The 21,239-nt window shown below is 41.8% G+C and overlaps 2 protein-coding genes across 3 annotated transcripts; both read left to right on the forward strand.

The window, feature by feature from the left end:
• Positions 1-812: 812 nt before the first annotated feature.
• On the forward strand, positions 813-3,983 carry LOC106611534 (glutathione S-transferase P). The gene is made up of 7 exons (XM_014211826.3): positions 813-936; positions 1,198-1,230; positions 1,845-1,951; positions 2,596-2,683; positions 2,775-2,878; positions 3,323-3,424; positions 3,556-3,983. Coding segments are annotated over exons 1-7 (624 nt in total). The 5' UTR covers positions 813-935; the 3' UTR covers positions 3,745-3,983.
• Positions 3,984-14,392: 10,409 nt separating this feature from the next.
• LOC106611535 (glutathione S-transferase P) lies at positions 14,393-18,058 on the forward strand. Of its 2 annotated transcripts, none has more exons than XM_014211827.3 (7): positions 14,393-14,509; positions 15,316-15,351; positions 16,349-16,455; positions 16,796-16,883; positions 17,011-17,114; positions 17,302-17,403; positions 17,655-18,058. In XM_014211827.3, coding segments are annotated over exons 1-7 (627 nt in total). In that variant the 5' UTR covers positions 14,393-14,508; the 3' UTR covers positions 17,844-18,058. The 2 variants fall into 2 exon arrangements, with proteins under 2 accessions (XP_014067302.1, XP_014067303.1); XM_014211828.3 differs by lacking the exon at positions 14,393-14,509 and adding an exon at positions 14,574-14,719.
• Positions 18,059-21,239: the final 3,181 nt, after the last annotated feature.

The raw sequence follows: 21,239 nt of genomic DNA on the forward strand, positions 1-21,239 counted from the left end.
ATGGCGGTGGATAAATGGCACGACAATGGGCCTCAGGATCTCGTCACGATATCTCTGTGTATTCAATACCCTGGTGAGGACAACGAGCATGTAAATGAGCCTCCCTGAGACAGTTTCTGACAGTTTATGCAGAAATTCTTAAGTTGTGCAAACCCACAGTTTCATCAGTTGTCAGGTTGGCTGGCCTCAGATGATCCCACAGGTGAAGAAGCCAGATGGGGAGTTCCTGGGCTGGCGTGTTTACACATTGTTTGCGGTTGTGAGTCCAGTTGGATGTACTGTCAAATTCTGAAAAAATATGTTTATGGTAGAGAAATGAACATTACATTCTCTGGCAACAGCTCTGGTGGATATTCCTGGAGTCAGCATGCCAATTGCCACACTCCCTCAACACTTGAGACTTCTGTGGCATTGTGTTGTGTGACAAAACTGCACATTTTAGAGTGGCCTTTTATTGTCCCCAGCACAAGGTGCATCTGTGTAATGCTCATACTGTTTAATCAGTTTCTTGATATGCCACACCTGTCAGGTGGATGGATTATCTTGACCAAGGATAAATGCTCACTAACAGGGATGTAAACAAACTTGTGCAAAACATTTTAGCAAAATAAACTTTTTGTCCACATGGAACATTTCTGGGATCTTTTATTTCAGCTCATGGAACATGGAACAAACACTGTTCAGTATATATCATCATGACTCAGCCAAAACAGTTGACTTTCTGCTTTCTGGCAGGTCTAACTGGTTCATTGGCTGGGGGAACACCTTTAATTCTAATACATAACCCACTCTCCTCCCATTTTTAAAACTTGAACGTGCAAGTCATATTGCAAAACCAACAAAGGTGTATATAAGGCCAATACACAGAGGAGAGTAGGTATTGCATTTTGCGTTAACACACTACTTTGCTCTACAAACCACAGCTGATAGCAGAGAGTAAGTGAATGCACAGCAAAACCTTTAATCTGCTCTTCTTGCCTGTTTAGTTATGGACTATGGTTGATTTGTATAAAAAGGGTAGAAAACATGTACATTCAATTTATTTCTGCAAGTGCTGCTGGATATTCTGAAGTAGGAAACTGACAATAAAGAACATTGACTTTGTACTGCACACTTCAGAGAACTAACTGTAGTGTGCAGAGCCTTTAATTTTCTGTCTTTCGTACTAATAATTATTGTTTTTTGTTTTCTCTTTAGTGTCTCTCACACTCACATATTTTCCAGTCCGAGGTATTGTATGTTGACCTGATCAATGTTCCATCAATGTTGAACTTTTCAGTTTTTAGAATGGACAGCTATTGAAGTGCAAAATACTGTAGCCAACATTTACCCTGGTTGTCAGTCTGTTTCTGCTCTCTTGCCAACACCTTATGGAATTTTCATGCCAAACTTGGCTATTGAAGTAGACTTTTTATGGAGTTAAAAACGTGATTTACCTGTGTTTTTTTATATAGATAATTTTATCATTTTAATTTAAAACAATCACGGTAAGGTACTTAATTGTTACCCAGAAATGATTTGCTATTGAGATAAAAATGGCTACATTGGACCTTTTAACCTTTTCTTTTAAACACAGAAACTATTATTGATATAGAGTTTGCTTATTAAACAGTAAATTGCATTTTGCCCTTAACTTTCTTTATAACCTTGTTGTAAGAACCAGACATTTTGTCAGGCACTACTAGGGTTTCATTTGGTAGAGATTAGGCGCGCTCACACTGCACCTTAGCTCAGGGCTAAGAACGATGCAGTGTGAAAAGGCCAATCCTTTTTCCTGTGCTGTAGAATTTAGAATTAGAATACAATATATTTGAATAGGATCTCTATGGTCTGTGCTATAACAGGTCGTGCTGAGGTCATCCGGGTGATGCTCAAAGACCAAGGGGCAGAGTTTGATGAGAAGGTCATCACCATGGAGATGTGGAAGGAGGGCACTCTCAAAGCCAGCTGTGTGAGTAACCCGGTAACCAGTGTACCATAGTCAAGTTATGTTATTGCATTTCACATCACTTTTACATGCAGACAAAAATGTCTTAGTTAATTCAGGGGTTGGTGGGGAGGGAGTAACCTTCGGAAAAAAAAAAAAGTACTTTAAAAAAGTGAATAAATGAGTATTCTTGGCTGAATGTTTACTGAAACACCGTCGACAATGTTCTTCTAAAAAGGCGGTTTAGATAGCAACTGAGCAAACATGACACTGGTAACCCGAGCTTCTAAGCAACATTACCCATGTGGGCCTTACAGAGACGGAGAGAGCCCCTAACAAGTTCTATAGGGGGAGGTTGGATGCAAGATCAGCCAAACGGAACTTGATAAACATATCAATAGAAAACATACCTACCACAAATACTGTCTTTATAAAAAGCACACTCTGTGCCTTATGCATAGCTCACAAGGTGTTGTTCATGCACTTATAATGCATTATGAAGAGGGTATTCATAGGAGGTGTTACCAAAACATCATCTCAGAATCATGAATTTGAATCATGACGTTTAGATGCTAAGTGATTCAGGACATGACAAATCACAATTATGTTTTTTGACAGAGGATTAGAAGTGAATTGTTGATCATTTTTCCTTTGCTTTTTGTTCACAGTTGTTTGGTCAGCTCCCTATATTTCAAGACGGTGACCTCACTTTGTACCAGACCAATGCAATAAGGAGACATCTCGCACGGAAACTTGGTAAATGGAGAACAAACAGAAAATCCTGCTTGCAACATAATGAAATTCATATTGACTCACCCAATATGTCTTGATCAATTCTCTGCTCCAGGACTTTATGGCAAAGACCAGAGGGAGGCTGCTCTCATTGACATGATGGATGAAGCCATTCAAGATCTCCTAAACAAATACATAAAACTGATGTTCGAGAAAGATGTAAGTGTTCAAATGTAGGGTAAATGTAACCAATTTGATCTAAACCCATCGTCTCCCTCATAATACAGATCTGTTGCTGGATCTTAGTTTGACCAGTTTTGTCACAGTAGTAAAATAATCCTGCAGTAGGAGGATTTGATTATTCTCAAAAACGTTTTTACAGAAATGTGTTTTGTTAGGCTACAGTAGGCATTTGTTTACGTGAGAGATCTAGTGAGAGACAGATAACTGTTTATGTTACTACTAGGGCACTTATAATTTCCTGCAGAGCAGGAAAATTCTCTGCGACAACAGTGATCAAATGAATATACTATATGTATATCATAGTATAGTAGTAGTATAGTATTGACTGTAGGAAGAATTGCCACTTACCTACTGTAACTGCAATGCAAGTTTGATTAGATTGAGTCCCAAAATGATTAATAATGATATTTGGTTCCCCAGGACTCCGGTAAAGAAAGGTACCTTAAGGCACTGCCAACAGATCTCAAGCCCTTCGAGAAAACCCTGTCCAGCAATAAAGGAAGCTTTCTGGTTGGCGACAAGGTACATTTATTTATGTTTTCTCATTATCATCAAAGACGTCAACTGGCATATACTGTACATGGGGGTAGAGGTAAGGGGTTAGGGGTTGTTTTGGACCTGGACTTCTCATGCTCTCTTCCTCTCTCTGGCAGATCTCCTTAGCCGACTACGCCCTGGTGCTCCTGCTGATCCACCACCAAGTCCTCAGCCCCCCCTGCCTGGATGCCTTCCCCTCCCTCCAGAGCTACCTGAAGAGGCTGTGTGCCCGACCCAACCTGCATGCTTACCTTCATAGCGACGACTTCAAGAACAGACCCATCATTCCTGGAAATAGAGCCTAAAGTCCTTATGGCCCTAGTCCTCTTATCGTACCTCAGTATTAAATCATATCTAAAATGCCACAATATGTATACATTCAACCAGAATGGATCACGTTGAGTTGTAATTTGGCTGTATATTGAGTACTGTGTGTCTTGGTGGAGTAGGTCTCTGTCTGTTTGTGCCTGGTATCAGTGCTACCCGCTTGCAGCGAGGAGTGTTAAAAATGATGTTATTGTTTAATAAAGTACATTTGCATATACATCGAATTTTCGCTATTGTTTTGTGTGTCGAAAATATTGGCAGATATAATACCCCTGAGGCTGTGGTCTATCAGATATATTGTAATGGCTAGGTAGTTTTCCAGCCACCTTCTCCCAGCCACCTTCTGACAATATATCCAATATACCATGCCCTCCTGGGCTTCATTGCTTAAATATTTTACATCTAATATTTTCCTTTTAGAATAAGTGATAGTGGATCTTATTGACACTTGTAGAAACAATTGACTAAAACATTGTCTCAAGTATTCTATTACAAACAGCAGCTCAACTTACATACAGTGAAGAGCCAAATGTGCAAGTCATGGTTGTTGTCAGGTGTCAAGTTAAGAAAGAGTGTGAGGGGACAATGTATAGGGAAGGAGGATCAGGTTTGGTATTTGCAGTCATATATAGCGAGCATTTATACTGAACAAAAATACAAACGCAACATGCAAAGTGTTGTCCCATATTTCATGAGCTGAAATAAAAGATCCCAGAAATGTTCCATACACACAAAAAGCATATATCTCTCAAATGTTGTGCACACATTTGTTTACATCCCTGTTACTGAGCATAATACCTTTGCCAAGATAATCCATCCACCTGACAGGTGTGGCATATCAAGAAGCTGATTAAACAGCATGATCATTACACAGGTGCACCTTGTGCTGGGGACAATAAGAGGCCACTATAAAATGTGCAGTTTTGTCACACAACACAATGCCACAGATTTCTTACGTTTTGAGGGAGTGTGGCATTGGCATGCTGACTGCAGGAATGTCCAACAGAGCTATTAACAGAGAATGTAATGTTAATTTCTCTACCATAAACCACCTCTAATGTCATTTTAGAGGATTTGGCAGTACATCCAACTGGCCTCACAACCGCATACGATGTGTATCCACGCCAGCCCAGGACCTCCACATCCAGCTTTTTCACCTGCAGGATCGTCTGAGACCAGCCACCCGGACAGCTGATGAAACTGAGAAGTATTTCTGTCTGTAATAAAGCCCTTTTGTGGGGAAAAAGTCATTCTGATTGACTGGGCCTGGCTCCCAAGTGGGTGGGCTTTTGCCTTCCTAGGCCCACGCATTGCTGAGCCCCTGCTTAGTCATGTCAAATCCATAGATTAGGGCCTAATGAATTTATTTCAATTGACTGATTTCCTTATATGTAACTCAGTAAAATAATAGAAATTGTTTGATGTTGCGTTTATGTTTTTGTTCAGTATAATTGAAAGAGACTCATTGGGCTTAGGAAATGTCAACTTTTTGCCTCTCTACATTTGTTTGCTCTCAATTTCCCAATATTCTGTGGTTTGGCCTAATTCCAGGTATGCATGGAATTCATGGACAGTTAAACTGTAGCATGTTCATGGACCACACCTTAAAGAAGGCGTTTTTAAATGCTCACATGAGGAGATATGCTTTCCACAGAGGGTTCTACATGGAACCCGAAATGGTTCTACCTGAAACCAAAATCGGGTTTGACCTAGAAACAAAAAGGATTCTCCTACGGCGACAGTAGAAGAACCCTTTTGGAACCCTTTTTTCTGAGTGTAGACAGGGTGACTCAGAATGATAAACAGATTTTCTGGTATGCACTGGCTGGCCACAGATGTCTTTATGCAGATCATGAGATTTTGCCAAGTCATAGAAATTACCATAATAGTTGTCTGTAGATGTATAGTACTCACATTTGAGTTACCCCATATTTACACAAAGAACCTTCCAGAGACAAACATAAAAATCACACATCTTGCCTCAAGTCATTGAGCCTATATTTTTCCAAAGAATAGACCTAGGTTAATATTACAGTTAAGTGCACTGAACAAAAATATTAATGCAACATGCAATAATTTGAAAGATTTTACTGAGTTACAGTTCATAAAAGGAAATCAGTCAATTGAAATAAATTCATTAGGCCCTAACCTATGGATTTCACATGACTGGGCAAGTGCACAGGGCCTTGGAGGGCACAGGCCCACCCACTTGGAAGCTAGGCCCAGCCAATCAGAATGAGTTTTTCCCCACAAAAGGGGTTTATTACAGACAGAAATAATCCTCAACCCTGGTCATCCCTACTGCCTCTGATCTGGCGGACTCACTAAACACAAATGCTTTGAGTTACAGTTGTAAATGATGTCTGAGTGTTGACATGTGCCCCTGGCTATCCGTATATTTAAAAAACAAATCTTAATATAAGGAATTTGAAATTATTTATAATTTTACTTTTGATACTTAAGTATATTTTAACATTTACATTTACTTTTGATATTTAGGTACATTTAAAACAAAATACTTTTAGACTTTTACTCAAGTAGTATTTTAGTGGGTGAATTAAGTTTTTAATTTAGTGATTTTCTAGAGTAACAATTGGGTACTTTTTCCACCATTGTAAATAAGCAATTGACTTGCAGACGATAAGAACGTGACTATAGACTTGAAAGTCACACCTGAGACTTTGCATGATTGATATAACAAGATTAGAAGCCTATTGTTGGAAACAAAGAAGCTTTGCAACTCATTCAAGGCAACAGCGTAACTTCAGTGATGGTAAATCAGTATGACTTTTCAGAAAGCTATGGAACGCCGTTTGGGTCATAAACCAGGAGGTCAAAACGCAATCTTTTTAACACTACGCATGTAAAGTAAGCAGGTGCAGGTGCAAAGTTAACGTGTTCACGTGTTAAGTTAACGTCTTCACGCACTAAGTTAACACCTACATACGTCAAATAAGCACGTGCAAATGTTCTTGCAGGTGGTCCAATGTGCTAAATAAACGGCTGCAAGCGGTCATGCAGAGTCAAATTAACGCCTACAGCTGCTAAATATACACCTACACACGATAACTTATTGCGTTCTTTAATATACACATTTTACTAACCAATTTCCCTAGCTCCTCCTTTCAAACAGATTTCATTAATCGGTGTACAGTCAGTTTAAAGCAACAACACCATATTCTGAGAAAGAACTTGCTTATCCACTGCAAACAATCCCTAAATGACTGCACTTGGCTTCTGCTCTTCAATAATCCTGGACTTGATGCCCTTCAGTCCACGTTAACAAGGTTGATTCGGGAGGGACAAAATGGCGCCGTAGGGAGAACACTGTGTTTCAGCAAACTACTGTGGCGTTCTTTAATTTCTCTTTTTATATAAATTTTCTAGCTTGAAAAAGTGGTAGAATTTGCTAAATAAGCTATCCTACAATGAGTATTTCTCTAGAATTTCCGACAGCATGCCCAGCAGAACTACTAAGAACTCGACCAAAACCACCACCTCTGTAGATGTGCAGGAGGAGCTAGCTAACGTTAGCGAAGCTAACACCATTGCGGATCCAGGCACAATGGACCTGGTGATTCAAAGGATGACGGATAACATTACTAAAGTGATCGATGTTAAGATAGTAATGGTCTTAGAAGCAATAGCAGGCCATTCAGAAGAACTACAGAGGGTTGTCAAGCGTGTGGATAAAGCAGAAAGAAGAATTGCTACTGTGGAAACTTCAACTACATCAATGGACACTAAGATAAAGGCACTTGAGAAACAGGTGCATGAAATGGCGGAGCACATTGACGACATGGATAATCGAGGACGCAGATGCAATATCCGTGTTGTGGGACTCCCAGAAAATTCTGAAGGGACACGTTCAGTAAACATTTTTGAGGAATGGATCCCTGGCTACCTACAAATGGACACTAAAGCTGGTCATGTGAAGCTGGATAGAACCCATCGCTCTCAAGCACTGATACCCGGTCCCAACCAGCGCCCACGACCAGTGGTTATAAAGTTCCACAACTTCACTGATAAGCAGCGCGTCATGGATGCGGCCAGACGCATCGGTTCTTTACGGTAGTCAACGTCAAGGTCCATGGGTCTCATTCTTCAATGATTATTCCACAGCAGTTGTACGAAGACGCAAGGCGTTCGATGAGGTGAACCTCATCGAACGCCTTATTCTCTTTATTCAAGAGAATAAAGATGGACTACTACGCGCTGCTGTACCCCTCCATATTGAAGATTATGGTCAACGGATCGCCTAAAAAAACTCTACACACCTGAAGAGGCTGCTGCGTTTATTGACTCTCTCGGGTAAATAACTTTAAGCTGCACCACAGCATTGGATCACTTTTTTATTTGAATCTGATCATGAAGCAGTGATGTGAGTTCTCAAGTGCTCCTGTTCAGTAATATTCCTATCTTTATTATTTTTCTTGCTAAAGTAACTGCCACTATAGCTCAGACTGAGATATGTGTGAATCTATATTGGTGCCCAGGCCTGGTTTTAGGTGGAAGAGCCTCAATCTTCTTTTATTGATTTTAATTTCCATATATATAAAGGATGAGGCTATAGAGTGGCTATGCGGACTTAAGAGTCTACATTGGATGTTAGCTGTTAGCTAGTGGGAAAACCCCCTTTTGGATCTTTACATGTTTAATTTTCGGGTTTAGTATAGTTCGGGTTCAGGGTTCATATTGTTTGTTTATGCTCGGTGAGATTGAGGAGAGTTCAACACATGTGAAAATGTACCACCCCATCTTTGCAGTAGAATTCAGTCTGGATATTGGTTGGTCAAAGTGCAATGGCAGGTAACAGACTGTGTGTATGTAAATGGATCATTAGAGAGAGCCATAACCCCATTAAAAGGAAGAAGGTACTGTCTTTTTTTGAAAAAATAAAATATTGATATTGCTCTGTTGCAAGAAACTCATTTGGACAATACGGAGCATCTGAAATTGCAACAAGGGGGGGTTTGGTCAAGTGTTTTTCTCATAATTTACATCTAGAAGTAAAGGTGTAGCAATTCTTGTGAAAAAGAACCTACCACTTAAGGTGTTGAATTGTGTGAAAGATCATTTTCACAAAACTGTCATCTTGCAGAATGGAAACCATGCAGAGAAGCCTTGAGTGGGCTAGGCTGATAAATGTTGCTTCAGCAGATGATCTAATTGATCAAGTATCTCAGTTCATTCAGGAGATTCATACCTCTGGCTGACATCAAGGTAAGCAGCATTGTAGTGGGTGTGGTTGGGCTTACTGTTGAGCAATCAAACAGTATTGTATGATAGGCCGCTGATTTTTTTTCACTCTTCGTTCTCCTGCTGCCCATTGTATTTGTTCTTGGTTAACATTTCTATTCATGTCTTGGATTTAAAATCCAATGTTAAAAAAAGATTACCGGGCCACAATGTGTGACAGTTACTATCATTTAAAAGTGTTTTTGGAATGAGGGGGGGTGGGCGGTGTCACAATACATTAAGAAGCCTAAACACAGTGTTGTATTATTGTAACAGCCAGTTCCGGTTACTGGGCTCCTCAGAATTTTAGAGGAGCTAGAAGTGTACTTTGTTATGCCATCACTCAAGAGCAACTGAGGTTTCTGATGTCCTGTGCTTTCAGTGTGTCTCAGATGGCAGATATTCTACATGTGTCCTGATCGACAGTCAAACATTGTCTAAGGTCAGTTGTGCTTGGGAGTAATGCTATAAACTACAAATCAAGACAGGACTTTAAAATTACTATGATGATATACATTACCTCATCCCTGGCCATTGTTATTCTTTTTTCCAGACACTACATGCACAGTTATATTCTGACATGTCAGATTGTAGTTGTTCATGAATACTTTTCCACATGGATTTGGTTTCCTTTTGTTGGCAGTCAATCTTTTTTAAGGGTAGTGATAATCAGGTAATTGTTTTGCTAACTTGTCCCAAAACACTGTTATTGAACTATCTAAGATCCAGTTAGCACAAACCATTGACGAGGCACAGGAAGCGGTCATGGAGGCCTCCAAACAACTGGTCATGTTGGGTTCAATATGATACATTCGTACATAGGAGGAGAGGGATGCCCTGGTGGAGTCAGCCACGAAGTTCTACTTAGAAAGCAGGCTACGGGATGCTCTAGAGCAGTGAGTTTCCATATATCTAAGGAATCTCATAAGCTGAGTTAAATTCTTCAGGGCAAATTCATCATGTGACTTTTTTTGCTTTATAAATTAAAAGAGTGTTTGGAGTGTCTAGGTCTCCTGCCTTACATGAATAGACCCTCAAGCCTCTTCAGAGAGGTTTTCCTCTACCTTGAGAAGCCTCTTTTGGCCAAAGACAAATCTTCTCTCTTCAAAGCAGAGCGCTCCCCACCTGGTACTAATCAAAGACCAATAGAGAGCAGAGTCGTATGTTTCTGGAGGGACTGACTTCTGGAGGTGGAAGGTTAGATGCAAAACCATGATCATTGAAGTAACACGGCCCACATCAGTAAAATATATCACCGAATCACTCTCACAACTGTGGGACAGCATGTTATAACCTTATTCTTTCATGGGCCTCCTAAGAACGTAATAGATCAATTAAATCCCAAACTACTTTCACTTAGAGTATCGTGTTCTCCAATAAGTGTTACTTATGGACTTTAATGACCCCCCCTTCTTTTTTCAGAGGGGAACGCATACTCTTTAACCCTGGAGAAGGTTCTCATTTTCACTTCGGGGGCTTCGGCCATTCCTAGGCTGGGATTCCCAGCGGAGCCACAGCTACAGTTCTAACACAAACAAGAGAAGGAGGCTGCCAGGTTCTTCCCGGGAGAAAATCTACCCAACTTACGCAGCCTTCAGGGAGAAAATGGAGAGTGGAATTCTACAGTCACCAACATTTGGTGTCATTGTCAAAGACAGCCACCCTAGTCATAGACTGTTTTCTCTGCTACCGCACGGCAAGTGGTACCGGAGCGCCAAGTCTGCGTCCAAGAGGCTTCTAAACAGCTTCTACCCCCAAGCCATAAGACTACTGAACATTTCATCAAATGGCTACCCAGACTATTTGCATTGCAACCACCCTCCTCTTTCACGCTGCTGCTACTCTCTATGCATAGTCACTTTAATATCTCTACCTACATGTACATATTACCTCGACTAACTGGTGCCCCCCGCACATTGACTCTGTTCAGGTACGCCCTGTATATAGCCTCACTATTGTTATTTTACTGCTGCTCTTTAATAACTTGTTATTTAATTATACTTTTATTTCTTTAAGGTATTTTTCTTAACTGGATTGTTGGTTAAGGACTTGTAAGTAAGCATTTCACTGTAAGGTCTACCACTGTTGTATTTGGCGCATGTGACAAATAAAAATTGAATTAATTTAAGGGGAATTATCCAAAATGTTTATTACATGACTACCTAGTAAAGTTCAGAATACTGCAGCCAATGTTAATTGGTTATGTGTCCCAAAAGGTTTGATATTATGAAAGTTTCCGACAGGATCGACCATCAGCAAAAGAAGTTGTGAAGTGAAAGTTTTCAAAAACATTACAACCAATCAGAATCAATTGGACACAGTAATACATAATGCAGCTTTAATATTTTAATTAATGTATGATTTCTTAGGCGGTGAACTGAGCATTATGCAAAGTAGTTAAGTCATGTATGAAAAACGACTATAATTTTACAATATGTGCAATGTTACCATAAATAAACCTTACAGTAAATATGGACAACATTTCATTTACATGTGTAGTGGCAATAGAAACAAACACTGTAGTTGGTACATAGGTTGTGGTGCAGCAAGTTGATGAGGGTAGTGGAGAAGCACTGGTGGGAGAATGGTCATTAAGTCTCACCATCTACTTTGTTTTGCTTACGCTGAGACTGTTGTCCTATCACCATTATGTCAGACCCCAGAGCTCCTCCATTTACCCATGATCACTGGTGATCAGGTGTACCATGGTAGTGACGTCAGCATGTTTAGGTGTTGGGTCCATTCTGGGGATACACATTCTTGTGATAATGTAAAAAATATAATTTGTTATTACAGGGTTTTCACACAGAGGCCTGAGTATGCTAACCAGTTTGTGGGTCAGGATGGTGTTGAAAGCAGAGCTATCAAAGAAAACGCACTGTGAAGTATGTAAAATGCACATTTGACAAATTTGTTGGGACAACAGGCAAACTGGAATTGGTCCAGTGAATTTGTCTTGGTACACCCAGACAGACACTGCTGTCAAAAATGCCAACCAGCGGCTCTATGTCCTACGGTGACTAAAGAGGTATTGCCTGACGTCAAACATTAAGAGATTCTGATTGAAGTGTCTGAAAAAATTCAAACAGGACCATAAGAACAGATTCCCTTTTTTTGTCATCTTTACTGGCACAGTTGTTTTAAAATCATTTCTAATTGTCGTCACTTTCAATTGATTCATTGACTCCAAGAACTATAGATTGTTTGTAGTTCGTAACATGAACACATAACTAACATTAAACGTTGCTCGACCGTAGATTGGAATACATGTTTTAATAACATTGGATATTTGATTAGACTTAATGTTGCATACCTTGCAGTGTTGTGCATGCCAACCATGTGAGAATCACCAGAATTAACTGTGATACTTGATGAATCAGGTCTTCCCTGCTGCTTTATCAGCCTCCCCCTTGCCCACTCCAAGCTCCTCTTCATGGTTCCCTTCTGCAAGACACAATTGTGTGAAAATAAAGCGGAAGGAGAGATATACCTGCTGGAGTGCGTGCTACAGGTGAGTGCTGCTATGGTGACCAGTGAGCTGACATAAGGGGGGACTTTACCTAGCAGGGTCTTGTAGATGACCTGGAGCCAGTGGGTTTGGCGACGAGTATGAAGCGAGGGCCAGCCAACGAGAGCGTACAGGTCGCAGTGGTGGGTAGTATATGGGGCTTTGGTGACAAAACAGATGGCACTGTGATAGACTGCATCCAGTTTATTGAGTAGGGTATTGGAGGCTATTTTGTAAATGACATCGCCGAAGTCGAGTATCGGAAAGATGGTCAGTTTTACGAGGGTAAGTTTGGCAGCATGAGTGAAGGATGCTTTGTTGCGAAATAGGAAGCCAATTCTAGATTTAACTTTGGATTGGAGATGTTTGATGTGAGTCTGGAAGGAGAGCTTACAGTCTAACCAGACACCTAGGTATTTGTAGTTGTCCACATATTCTAAGTCAGAACCGTCCAGAGTAGTGAGGCTGGACGGGCGGGCAGGTGCGGGCAGTGATCGGTTGAAGAGCATGCATTTAGTTTTACTTGTATTTAAGAGCAGTTGGAGGCCACGGAAGGAGAGTTGTATGGCATTGAAGCTTGTCTGGAGGGTTATTAACACTGTGTCCAAAGAAGGGCCAGAAGTATACAGAATGGTGTCGTCTGCGTAGAGGTGGATCAGAGACTCACCAGCAGCAAGAGCGACATCATTGATGTATACAGAGAAAAGAGTTGGCCCAATAATTGAACCCTGTGTCACCCCCATAGAGCCTGCCAGAGGCCCGGACAACAGGCCATCCGATTTGACACATTGAACTCTATCAGAGAAGTAGTTGGTGAACCAGGCGAGGCAATCATTTGAGAAACCAAGGCTATTGAGTCTGCCAATGAGGATCTGGTGATTGACAGAGTCGAAAGCCTTGGCCAGGTCAATGAATACGGCAGCACAGTATTGTTTCTTATCGATGGCGGGTACAATATCGTTTAGGACCTTGAGCGTGGCTGAGGTGCACCTATGACCGGCTCTGAAACCAGATTGCATAGCGGAGAAGGTGCGGTGGGATTTGAAATGGTCGGTAATCTGTTTGTTGACTTGGCTTTCGAAGACCTTAGAAAGGCAGGGTAGAATAGATATAGGTCTGTAGCAGTTTGGGTCAAGAGTGTCCCCTCCTTTGAAGAGTGGGATGACCGCAGCTGCTTTCCAATCTTTTGGAATCTCAGACGACACGACAGAGAGGTTGAACAGGCTAGTAATAGGGGTTGCAACAATTTCGGCAGATAATTTTACAAAGAAAGGGTCTAGATTGTCTAGCCCGGCTGATTTGTAGGGGTCCAGATTTTGCAGCTCTTTCAGAACATCAGCTGACTGGATTTGGGAGAAGGAGAAATGGGGAAGGCTTGGGTGAGTAGCTGTGGGGGGTGCAGTGCTGGGGTAGCCAGCTGGGGTAGCCAGGTAGGGGTAGCCAGGTGGAAAGCATGACCAGCCGTAGAAAAATGCTTATTGAAATTCTCAATTATAGTGGATTTATCGGAGGTGACAGAGTTTCTTATCCTCAGTGCAGTGGGCAGCTGGGAAGAGGTGTTCTTATTCTCTATGGACTTTACAGTGTCCCAGAAAATTTCAGCTTGAAAAAGCTAGCCTTGGCTTTTCTAACTGCCTGTGTATATTGGTTTCTAACTTCCCTGAAAAGTTGCATATCGCGGGGGCTGTTCGATGCTAATGCAGAACGCCACAGGATGTTTTTGTGTTGTTAAGGGCAGTCAGGTCTGGAGAGAACCAAGGGCTATATCTGTTCCTGGTTCTAAATTTCTTCAATGTGGCAAGCTTATTTAAGATGGTGAGGAAGGCATTGTAAAAAAATAACCAGATGGAATGTGGCGCACGCGACGCGAGCGGTGTAGTCAGGGTATTACTCTACACGAGTAGCATTGGGAATATTGCGTTTTCACCACGTGCTTTTTGACCCACACAGAGTTCCATAGTTACTGTCAGGACCATCACGACTCTTACATCGTAAAAGTAAGTAACCAGTTATAGACAGTAATGCCTTTTAAACATTATAAAGCGATTTGCAATAGCTAATCTAAATTAGGATTTACACCTCATACTAGCACACAGACAGACGTCTGTCCTTTAGTCGGTCGTGCACTCATTGTGTCATTTAATTAAACTAATTTGAAATAGCCTAGCTATCGAGGATTAATCGTTTTTGCAACTTGATTGTCGACGGTAAACGCAAAATACGACCGAAAAGCACTGTAGTTAGCCGGAAGTTAGGCTATTTTCTTGGTTTAAACGGAGGGTTCTTATGTAACGGCACAACCGATTGCCCTTCTACCCCAGTTACGCATGGTTGACGTTTTTAATTCATTATATTCTAGCTAGCTGAAGGTGCAATGTTTTCACGTGCAGATTAAAACTTTGTATTCGGGCATGTCTATATTTTAGTTGGTTGAGATGTGTTGTCAGACAGTGGCCAAAGATGTTTAGGTTCCTTGCATAACAGTGGTGTGGGTGAACTTTACTAGACCAGAAAGGACCCGGATACTTGATATGCAAAAAAAGAACCACAGACTGGTCACATTTGACAGATTTGTTTGGCAACAAAACTATGTCAAGCAATATGTAATGTTGCATGGCATTTTTACATGCAAATAGCACTTGATACTATACCATACTAAATGTACTAAAATCAGCTATGTAATTAGTTGAAATATCAACGGGACACAGACTTGTCTGAATCCATGGAATAAATCAGACTAATTAAACTACATTGATTGAAAATATACATTTTAGTTGACGTGTGTTGTATCTCCTCTCCCCAGTGGGTCCCTACACAATCACCTACTTTGGAGTCCGAGGTATGTTGAGTCAGTTAATCCTATTCAACATCACATGATAGAGCCTGGCTATTGTTTTCAAGTAATAATAGCCTACTAATGGAGAGTGCATTCCCTGTTATAAGCTTTTCATATTGATAATTTATGACTAAATCTTTCCTTCAATTTGACAGCCATAAATGTTATATTGTGATGGAGTAAGATTGTTTGAAGTCGAAGACAAAAGCCTTGCAAATGCTACTGCGCATATTAATGAACTTTGCATTTAAGTGTCATATCCAAAGACCTTATCTGTCATTCATTACCCAATAGCCCAGGGTTTCCCAAATTGTGTGTTTTAGTTTTTGCCCTAGCACTATACAGCTGATTCAAATCATCAACTAATCTTGAAGCTTTGGTCATTTGAATCAGCTGTGTAGTATTAGGGCAAAAACCAAAACATTCACTCTAAGGGGTCCTGAGGACAGAGTTTGGGAAATGCTGCAATAGCCTACTGCTAGCAGCTTGACTCAATACTCAATATTGTGTTTCTATTGGTTTTAAACAAGATATGACCTGGATTTCACCCACAGTGGCAGTTTAGCCTCACCCATACTTTTTTGATTGTTATCACAGGAAATACGTGGAGTATAGTTTGGCTCAGCTGGCCCCCATGATCACTGTTCATAAACTTCAACAGTTTTGTTTCCAAAGTACTCCTATTTGTTTACATTATTCATGGTGCTTGAGCAATGAGAAGGGCTGGCTTTCTGTCAGGAGCATGTGACCCAGATTAATGTGGAGTGCACTGGTGAACAATTGTGTCATGGGACTAAGGGTTCATTGACTTGAACCCATGAAAGGTTTTGACTTGAATAATCAAGAAAGGTTGTATGTATAAATAATTATCTAGTCTGAAAACATATGTATTTGCCCAACACTAGTGCTATGTATGACTTGTTAGATCTGTGACAAAGTGTCTTATGATTGAGATCTGTTTTGGTTGACCTGTGCTAACAGAGACCCTTGTTTACCACAGGGCGCTGTGGCGCTATGAGAATCATGATGGCCGACCAGGGACTGGAATGGAAGGAGATCGTGGTGGACTTTGCGGACTGGATGAAGGGAGATCTGAAAGCCACTTGTGTGAGTGGGGAATGGATCATTCCTTTGTTACCATCTTGTTAATTTGTCAACCTGTTCAGTTTAGCCAATGATGGTCTAATGATAACAGCTGGGATGTGCTTTTGAAGGATGATCGGTTTGTTTAGTATACACTGTTTGTTTCTACAATCTCTGCCTGTGCTTTCCATTATTCTTATTTAAGTAGAGAGATTTTACCTCATGAGCTTTGTGTTCCATTATTTACCTGTATCTTCTGTTATCATCAATGTAGATTTGATTCAGCTACAACAAATGTAAACCCCCATGTCCCCATTAGTTGTTAAAATCTATAATAAATAACACTTCCATTTTGGGGTTTTAGGTATTTGGTCAGTTGCCCAAGTTAGAAGATGGAGGATTTGCCCTGTACCAGTCAAATGCCATTCTGAGGCACTTGGGCCGCAATCATGGTAATTGATCTCAATCGTTATGTCATATATTTACAATGTTTTTCTCACTCTATTTATCCTTTATAATCTATCAAATATAGGTGAAAGTATAATTAACATTTCATGCTTAACTCGGACACACACACAGATGCCTATGGGAAAGATGGCAAGGAGGCTGCCCTCATTGACATGATGTGTGATGGCGTTGAGGACCTTCGTCTTAAATATGCAAAAATGATTTACCAGGAATACGTAAGTATTCATGAAAGCTGAAATTCGGACTAAGGGTAGGGTACAGTTCATAAAACGTTTTACCTGTACTGTGCAGTAAACATTTGTTTCAGTGTGTAGAGACACAAAACGTTTTTTTAAAAATGTATGCAGCTTAATGGGTAAACATTTATGAAGCATTATGATGAATCACTTTCTCTTTTCATAGGATACTGGTAAAGACGCATACATCAAAGACCTCCCTAACCACCTTGACAAGTTTGAAGCTGTGATGGCCAAAAACAAGACTGGTTTTCTTGTTGACGACAAGGTAACCGAACCTGCAATGCACCCAAAAATAGGGTTCTTGAATAAATGGAGTTCTAACATAGTACATACCGCAATCATTAGTTGTGGTCCAAAAAAAATAATATTTACCAAAATGCATTAACTAAATGGTTTGGTTCTCTTGTAATCACAGTACTGTCGGTTACCTATCACAAAACTAGAACGAATAGAGCAGGCATCCCCATTGAAGTTCATAATGCGAGATTCTATTTCTATGATCCCTATTCTACGTAGCCTTCCTTTGCTGACTATAGTCTGTTTGAAGTCCTGCTCAACCACCTGGTGCTCTGCTCCAGTTGCCTGGATACCTTCCCCTCCCTGAAGAGTTTTGTCGAGAAGATGTCTGCCCGTCCCAAAATCAAGGCCTTCCTAGACTCTGACGCCTACAAGAAACTGCCAATTAATGGCAATGGCAAACAGTAAATTCTGCTGAACAAAGGAGGCTAAATTCCATCCCTTATACTGTAACCTGAATGATCATGGATAATAGCCATTTTTTTTTGTATGTCCAACTTACACATTAGCCTACGATAAGCTTGTTAACTGTATGTACAATTGTTAGATACTAATGACTTTTGTTTGACATGATAAATTGTAATTGTCATGTGTTCAAAAAATAAAGGTATTTTTGAAAAGCACTTTTGAACTTGAAATTTAGTAGACGTTTACAGGTTCTATAGTACATTTATCACTTCTTTGCAGTTCTGTGAATATTATGGCAATTGCCATTATAATGACAAGCCATGAAGAAGAATTGGTACAGTACATACAGAAGATGGTCAGTAGGGGGCAATTTTTTAATTCATTAGCACCCCCACACCTTTTAACAAGGTTCATAATGTACACTCAGTGGGCCTACATATTGCACACCCTTTTGTTTGTCCATTTGCATCTCACACAATTTTACTTTCATTTTAAATGTTTTTCAATGTTTCTAATTTCAATAGCTCCTTGGTCATGTGACCTACAACTCTCAAACTACTTTCAGAGCATCTACGCACTAGCAATATATTTTAATCCAATTTTAGTCAATTTTAATCTCAGGTGATTTTACTAGATTTTTTTCTGTTTTTCATTGTTTTGAATTTCAATAGCACCTACTGGACTCAAACAAGGTTCAGGAAGTCTACTGTCTACCCTTCTATATTGCACACCCTTTAGTTTGTCCATTTTCATCTCACACGATTTTACATAAATTGTGTAAACTTTAGAATTTCAGTAGGTCCTTGGTCATGTGACCTATTGACCTCAAACAAGGTTCAGAATGTACACTCAGTGGACCTACACATTGCACACCCTTTCGTCTGTCCATTTTCATTTTACATTAATTTGCCTGCTCTGGCCCCCGGAAGGATAGTGTCACTCTCATACCTATTCACTTGGGCCTTCTTCCTGGGGGCTTCCTGGCCTCCAGGCAGGCAGGCCCCCAGTGATCTCTGACTGACTGCCCGCCTGCCTGCCCTTTCCCTGGGCCTGAGAGTATAGCTTACTCCCTGGAACTACAGACCTCCAGGCCTCCGCACCTACCCAGTCAACACCCCTCTCCCTTCGCCTTAGTATAGCTTACTCCCTGGAATTACTAAAACATCTATAGTCCCGCTATCAGGAACCATATGCACCTGGTAACCCAAAACAGATTCTGCACCTGGTGACCTGCCCACTTTTTTTCTGCTCGGAGACTAAGTCCCTACTCCAACCTCCACAGCCTGAGTGCTGCCCCAAGCCCCCCAGTCCGGCCGCCCCTGCTCAGACTGAGTGCCCCCCGCCTTGGGGGAGGCCTCCTCGTGCACCTGGTAATCCTTTAACTTCCACAGCGAGTCCCAACCTGACTCAAAGTCCCACCAGAGAACGGGCCCGGGCGGATGGGCGTCCACTACCTAGTCCCTTACCTATCCAGAGCCCAATGTCAATGTCTTACGCCTTCTATCCGCCTGCCTGAGCTCTCACACTCTGTGTCTGGCCTCTGGCCCTTCTGCGTGCACCTGGTAACCCGTTAGTAAAGAAGGATGGTGGTGGAGGAAGACGCAGTCCGTCCCCGACCAAAAACTTGGATCGACGGCTGACTTTCAATTATTCGCAGTGTGAGAGCTGCTCTTACGTACGAAACCTTGACCCTCAACCTTGACCCATTCACCCGTCTACGAGTGAATTAGCACCAGGTTCCCCACAAACATGCGGTGCGCATCAGGAGGGGCGGCAACTCATCCGGCTGCACCCCAACCCCGTCATGAACGGCTCTAGTCACCTGCCAAAAGAAGCAGGCTATGCCGGGCCAACTGAAGATCCGCAGCGCTACAGTATCGTTACGTTTAGGGCTATTCCACAGGTGGTAGCTTCGCACCATTGGCTCCTCAGCCAAGCACATACACCAAATGTCTGAACCTGCGGTTCCTCTCGTACTGAGCAGGATTACTACAGATGGGTACGCTCCTTTGAATTTCATGAAGTTGACATTCAGTGATCCGTGCCCAGTGGGAACCTAGGCTTCTTCCGTCCGTTTTCTGAGGTACGCAGCAAATCAATAGGTGTGGATGGTACTACCCACATCAGATATAGGCCTCCCTCCCCAGACAAGCTGGAGATACCTCTCTTCACTTCATAGGGCATGAGCCAGATCCATGCAATTCCCTATCACTGCGGGTTCAATGGGTTAAGTCTCCGCCTCGAGTCCAGTGAGCATAGAGGAGACCTCCCCACCTACAATGTGTGGTGTCCCGCACTAAGGCAAGCCTGAGGCCTGGTAGTGTCAGCTAATGGTAAGGCACATGCCATCTCCACTACATGCTCCAAGGAGCGTGGAGGAGAGCCCCCACATAGAATGTGTAGAGTCCCACATCCAGGCAGACCTGAGACCTGGCAGTATCCATAACCGTTAAGCACATTCCATCTCCACTTAGTGCTCCACTGTTAGCGGGTCCAGCCAAAGCCAGCATTTGATTCAAACCTTTGTGGTTTAGAGTTAGCTAAGTATACGGGGACGCGTGTTTAAACGTTTCACCACAGCCGCTCTGTGATCAGACTGATGCCAGTACTACACTTTCATCAGCTGTCTCCCAGGACTTAACTCCCCCCTCCCAGCTAAAGCCAGGGATGTGTTCAAGCCATCATTCTCAGATTGCCTTCCTGTCAAGGTCAGGATTCATTTACAAGAGCCCCGCAGCAAATCATTGAGTCTGGTGGAACCGCACACACATTTTCATGCTTGACCGAAAGCACCATATTCCAGGATCGACTGCTGCCATCCGTAAATGATCAACAGCCGTCACCATCTGCAGGTAACTCCCGTTTGGATTGCATCATTAGCGACACCTGAAAACAGATGACAAGGATCGGAGTCCTGCTAGAGGGCTACCTCGTTATCTCCCTTACACCCTGTGTACTAGAAACAGTTTGCCTCCTAGCTGTTGGAGAGACTCCCTCAAACAGGTGACACACAGAGTAGGGGTAGGAAGAGCCCTCCAAGGGCTATGGTACTATTTATCCCAAAGTTATGGATCTGACTTTGCTGTCTTTCCTTACCTCCCCTGTCTTAACCTATTCGAGGTAGTCACTCTCAGCCGGACCAGGGTTTCGTTCGACCTGAAGGCACCTTTTGCTCCAGTTTGTTGCTATGTTAGGGCCACCTGCAAGCAGTCGCCCGTATTCGACTTTGCACTAATTCGCGAAGCATGGATCACCAATGTCCTGGGCAAAGGACTCCTTAAGGTCATAGTTTCTCCTGCAGTTTACCCGCGCTTCATTTAATTTTTTCACTTTGACATTCAAAGCAATGGGCAGAAATCACATCGCGTCAACACCCACATTGGGGCTTCACGATGC

The sequence above is a fragment of the Salmo salar genome, chromosome 09 (genome assembly GCF_965601325.2).
Source record: "Salmo salar chromosome 09, fSalSal1, whole genome shotgun sequence".
NCBI lineage: Eukaryota > Metazoa > Chordata > Actinopteri > Salmoniformes > Salmonidae > Salmo > Salmo salar.

Excerpts from the sequence above, each read along its gene's own strand:
- LOC106611534 (XM_014211826.3), top strand. Across the intron at positions 1,952-2,595 it reads GCACTCTCAAAGCCAGCTGT|TTGTTTGGTCAGCTCCCTAT; the intron begins GTGAGTAACCCG and ends TTTTGTTCACAG. Across the intron at positions 2,879-3,322 it reads AACTGATGTTCGAGAAAGAT|GACTCCGGTAAAGAAAGGTA; the intron begins GTAAGTGTTCAA and ends TTGGTTCCCCAG.
- LOC106611535 (XM_014211827.3), top strand. Across the intron at positions 17,115-17,301 it reads AAATGATTTACCAGGAATAC|GATACTGGTAAAGACGCATA; the intron begins GTAAGTATTCAT and ends CTCTTTTCATAG. Across the intron at positions 17,404-17,654 it reads GTTTTCTTGTTGACGACAAG|CCTTCCTTTGCTGACTATAG; the intron begins GTAACCGAACCT and ends TATTCTACGTAG.